Below are 4,108 nucleotides of genomic sequence, written 5' to 3'. Positions count from 1 at the left end.
GCGTTCGCGTCGGCGCCGCGTCGGTGGATATCTCCGTCGTCACACAGAGCACACCGCGGTGGAACACGCGCCGCGTGTCCGAGAAACACACCGCGGGTGTTTATGGTGCGCGTATACAGTGGGATATATCGGTATGTGATACCCGAGGACGTGGACGATGCGCGTCGTCGACGGCACACGCGCGCGCACGGCCGCGGTGGACGCGCGCGCGCTCGGACGATGCGCGCGTTCGACGTGCTCCCGCGCGCGCGGGCGACGCCGGCGCGCGCGCGACGCCTCGAGGGACGACGTGGAGAATGTCGAAGGAATCCTCGGGATGCGCGGGTGATGGTGCCGCGCGCGCGACGCCTCGCGCGTCGCGCCGAGGGCGAGAACGCGGATGGACGCGGTGGGAAAGGGTTCATCGGTGGATTGCTCGTCGGTGGCGCCGTGTTCGGCGCGCTCGGGTTCTTATTCGCGCCGCAGCTCAGTAAGACGTTGCTGGGGGGGAAGCGCGCGCTGAGCAAGGCGCTGGACGAAGAGAGCGAGGACGAGCTCGAGTCGACGCGGCGGAACTTGAACGAGAAGATCGCGGCGTTGAATTCGGCGATCGATAACTTCAGTAGCGAGGCGGAGAGCGGAATAGAGAAGACGGTGACCAAGCTGGGCGAGGAGCTGAACGGGTTGTCGGGGTCGGGCGAGGCGTCTCCGCGCGCGGGGCCCGAGGCGAGATAGGGCCGAACGACGGGAGCGGAGAGATGGTCGAGATCGTGAATGAGCGCGATCGGAGAGTGTAAAACATGAGACTGAATCGTTCTCTTTATTCATCATCGTCTTTTCTTCGCTTTCATCGCGTCCAGGCGGCGCTGCGCCCCCGCGCGCGCGTTCGCGTCTTGCGGCGCGCACAGGTACGCCGCCACGTAAGCCATCAACATGATTCTCATCCAATGTTTCTGGAAGAAGGTCTCCGTTCGTTTCTCGCTCGGAGGCATCGCGCCGTCGCGTCTTTCCTTTGCTAGACGCTCCGCCTCGCGCCTCTTCTCCGCCTCCTTTTGTTTCCCCGTCGCTGGCGCGCTGTGCCCTCGAACGTCCGTGGGCGCGTTCGGGTTCAACCCTGGTGCGTCTTTACCGACTCTGACCTGTACCGTCGTTCGAAACATCGCGCCCGTCTTTACCTTTTGCTCCGCGCCTCCGTTTCGCTCGCCGCCGCACCCGCCGCGCGCCGTCGCGTACTCGATCCCGTACGCCCTCCCCCGATCGTCTGCGTGCACGGTCAAGACGTCTTCCAACCCTCCATCTAACAAACATCTCGCGTCCACGCTCGCCATGACCCATTTCCCGCTCTCCGAATTCGTCAAGTCGCTCGGCGCGCGCACCCGGTACGTTCCGCCCGCCTTCGCGAGCGCGTTCAGCTTCTCCGCGTCGCTCTCGCTCAATCTCTCACGCTCCGCCTTTGGGGCGCTCAATCGAAAGTTTCGCGCGTCCGAGCGATCGACCGCGAGTTTGCTGTGGACGACGCCCGTCGCCGTGAACGTTTTCCCATCGATGGAGTGTTCGAGTGTAAACGTGAGTTTTTCCCCGGGCGTGCGCTCTCTCGCGCCGCGCGCGACCTCGGAGGCGGCCACGGCGCACGCGACGAGTGCGCTGAATACACCGAAGAGGATTCCGAGGTATAGGGGACGCGCGCGGGGCAGCCTAAAGGGCATCTCGTTGGAGATCCGCCGTGGTGTGAGGCGTGGAGCGACGACGACGGTTTTTACAATCCGTGCACTCAGTGGGTGTACGGTCGGTACGTGGGGTCGAACATCCACGATTTGGCGAGTCCGAGCCAATCACCTTTTGGTTTCACGGGTAACGCCGATAAGCCGCTCGCGAAGGCTTTGGAAGCGACGCGCGCGGCGACACGCGCGCTCACATCTGGAATGAGACGCTTTCGTGGGAATACCGCGCCTTGGTCGATGTCGGCGTCTGTTGTAGACGCAGCCACGGCTTGTGCGGCTTCGATAATGAGCGAATCACGAAGTCGCGTACCCTCGGCAATCGCCAGACCGAGGCCGAGTCCGGGATAAATGTAATCCGTGCTGCACTCGGATGGCGAAATCGTTCGTCCGCCAAACTCAAACGATGTCGAGCGGCAAGCACCGACAAATATGCACCGACCGTCGGTCGCCGCGTACGCCTCCTCTGCAGTACACTCGTGGAGCGCGGCGGGACGCGATAGCGCCATGATGAGCGGCCGCTCGGTGTGCTTGGCCATCGCGCCGAGAACGTCCGTAGTGAAGAGCTTTTCGTCGCAGAGCTTGGAGCCCTCGAAGAATGAGAAACGATGCCTACGAACGCCGATCAACGCCGTGGGTTTGAGGAGCTCTACCGACTCTAACACCGTCTTCCCGCATCCGTCCGGAATGTCGTGCGCGTACGGCAACTTGTGGAACTCCAAATCGTCCTCTTGCTCGGCGCGTCTTCGCGTGAGCAATCCCTTTCTGTCGATGAAGTACATGTTCTTTCTCGCCTCGGGAAGCGTGATCCCGTGTTCTTGGGCGATGTACGTCGCAAGTAAATCAGCGGCGTGCGCCCCGGTCTCGCCCGCGCCCGCGAAGAGAAACCTCTGATCGAGCAGAGACCCGCCCATACGCGGCAGCGAGGAGATGACCGCCGCCAAGGTTATCGCCGCGACGCCTTGCAGATCGTCAACGTACGCCACTGAGTCGCGGTTATATCTACTGAGTAGCTTTTTGGCGTTCGCGTTCGAGAACTCCTCGAAACACAAAAGCACGCGCGGTCCGAATCGTCGCTTCAAGCCGGAGACGACTTCATCCAACAACTCCTCGTACGCCTCTCCGCCGACGCGCTTCTGTCTCAACCCGATGTAAAACTTGTCCTCGAGCAGAGTTTGATTATCGGTGCCGACGTCTATACATATCGGCAACACGTCCGCGGGATCTAATCCCCCGAGCGCGGTGAAGAGCGACGCCTTACTCACCGCCGCGGGCATTCCCTGCACGCCCAAATCGCCGATTCCCGTCACGCGCTGCCCGTCCGTGAGCACCACCGCTTTGACGTTCCTCACCGGCCAATTCTTCAGCAACCGATACACCGACCCCTTATCTTGCATCGACACGTATAAACCTCTGGGTTGACGATACATCAATCCAGCCTCGCGACACACCTGCCACACCGTCGGCTCGGCGAGCACCGGAAGCAGTTCCTCCAAGTGATCCTTCACCACGCGATAAAACAACCGCTCGTTCCGCTCGTACAACGCCGCCAACCACGCGTGCTTCTCCACCCCACTCGTCACGCGTCGCAACCGCTCGATCACGCGTTCAACCTGCGTCGCCTGATCGAACACCGCCGGCGGGAGCAACCCGCGCAGGTTCAATCGATCCCGCTCGTCCCGCGCGAAGCTCATGCCTTTATTATACCTCCCACTCCTTAGCAGCTCCACCCCGGAGATCACCGTTCGATTCCACGGCACCATCGTCCGCGGCGCGCCGTCGTCGCCGTCCTCCGTCCGCGACGTCGCGTACGTCCGCCGCCGCGGTCGCCGCGTCCACGCGCATTCACCCACGTCTCGCGCGTCATCGTCCCCATCCGCGCCGATCGCCGGCGCCCGCGCGCCACCGTCACCGAACGACGCGCGCGTCCATCGTCCCGGGCGCCATCGTCGCGTCACCGCGCGCGCGCACGCGCGCATGGCTTCGTCGTCGCGCGCCGCGAATCGTCGCGCATCGCTCGATATCGGGTGTTTAGGCGTGCCCGCGCGAGGTAGGGTTTAGCCGTGCCCACCCTCGGGGCGATCGCGACACCGATACATGGCTCACGGACGTGCTCGAGTACGACGCGCGACGCCCATCGCGCGCGCCTCGACGCGAACGCATCGATGGCGATCCGCGTCATCACGCGACGGCGTCTCGCGGTCGCCCGCGCGCGCGCCCGCGCGATCGCGCGCGCGTCGGCGTGGGTGACGATCGCGCGCGCGGCGGCGTGCGTCGACAGCGCGCGCGCGGGGGACGACGATCGCGCGCGTGGACGTCGTGGACGCGGCGACGGGGACGCGGAGGGGGCGATCGAGGACGCGGCGACAGCGACGGACGACGGACGCGCGCGGTAGGGCGGTGGCGGGCGC

The 4,108-nt window shown here is 64.4% G+C and overlaps 3 protein-coding genes across 3 annotated transcripts; 1 reads left to right on the top strand and 2 right to left on the bottom strand.

Annotated features, from left to right (window-relative positions):
* Window positions 1-219: 219 nt before the first annotated feature.
* Window positions 220-714, top strand: OT_ostta06g03770 (unnamed product; the record flags this gene model as incomplete). The annotated part of the gene is made up of 1 exon (XM_003079965.2): window positions 220-714. One exon carries the CDS (start codon window positions 220-222, stop codon window positions 712-714), a length of 495 nt encoding a protein of 164 aa, XP_003080013.2.
* A 92-nt stretch (window positions 715-806) lies between these two features.
* OT_ostta06g03760 (unnamed product) lies at window positions 807-1,685 on the bottom strand (the record flags this gene model as incomplete). Its single annotated transcript, XM_022984089.1, has 1 exon — window positions 807-1,685. The coding sequence occupies one exon, from the start codon at window positions 1,683-1,685 to the stop codon at window positions 807-809; it is 879 nt and encodes a 292-aa protein (XP_022839284.1).
* A 65-nt stretch (window positions 1,686-1,750) lies between these two features.
* Window positions 1,751-3,460, bottom strand: OT_ostta06g03750 (Malic enzyme, NAD-binding; the record flags this gene model as incomplete). The annotated part of the gene is made up of 1 exon (XM_003079963.2): window positions 1,751-3,460. The coding sequence occupies one exon, from the start codon at window positions 3,458-3,460 to the stop codon at window positions 1,751-1,753; it is 1,710 nt and encodes a 569-aa protein (XP_003080011.2).
* Window positions 3,461-4,108: the final 648 nt, after the last annotated feature.

This window comes from Ostreococcus tauri, assembly GCF_000214015.3.
Source record: "Ostreococcus tauri WGS project CAID00000000 data, contig chromosome 06, whole genome shotgun sequence".
Lineage (NCBI taxonomy): Eukaryota > Viridiplantae > Chlorophyta > Mamiellophyceae > Mamiellales > Bathycoccaceae > Ostreococcus > Ostreococcus tauri.
The sequence above is the reverse complement of the archived record's forward strand: the minus strand, read 5'-3'. Positions and strand labels throughout refer to the sequence as shown.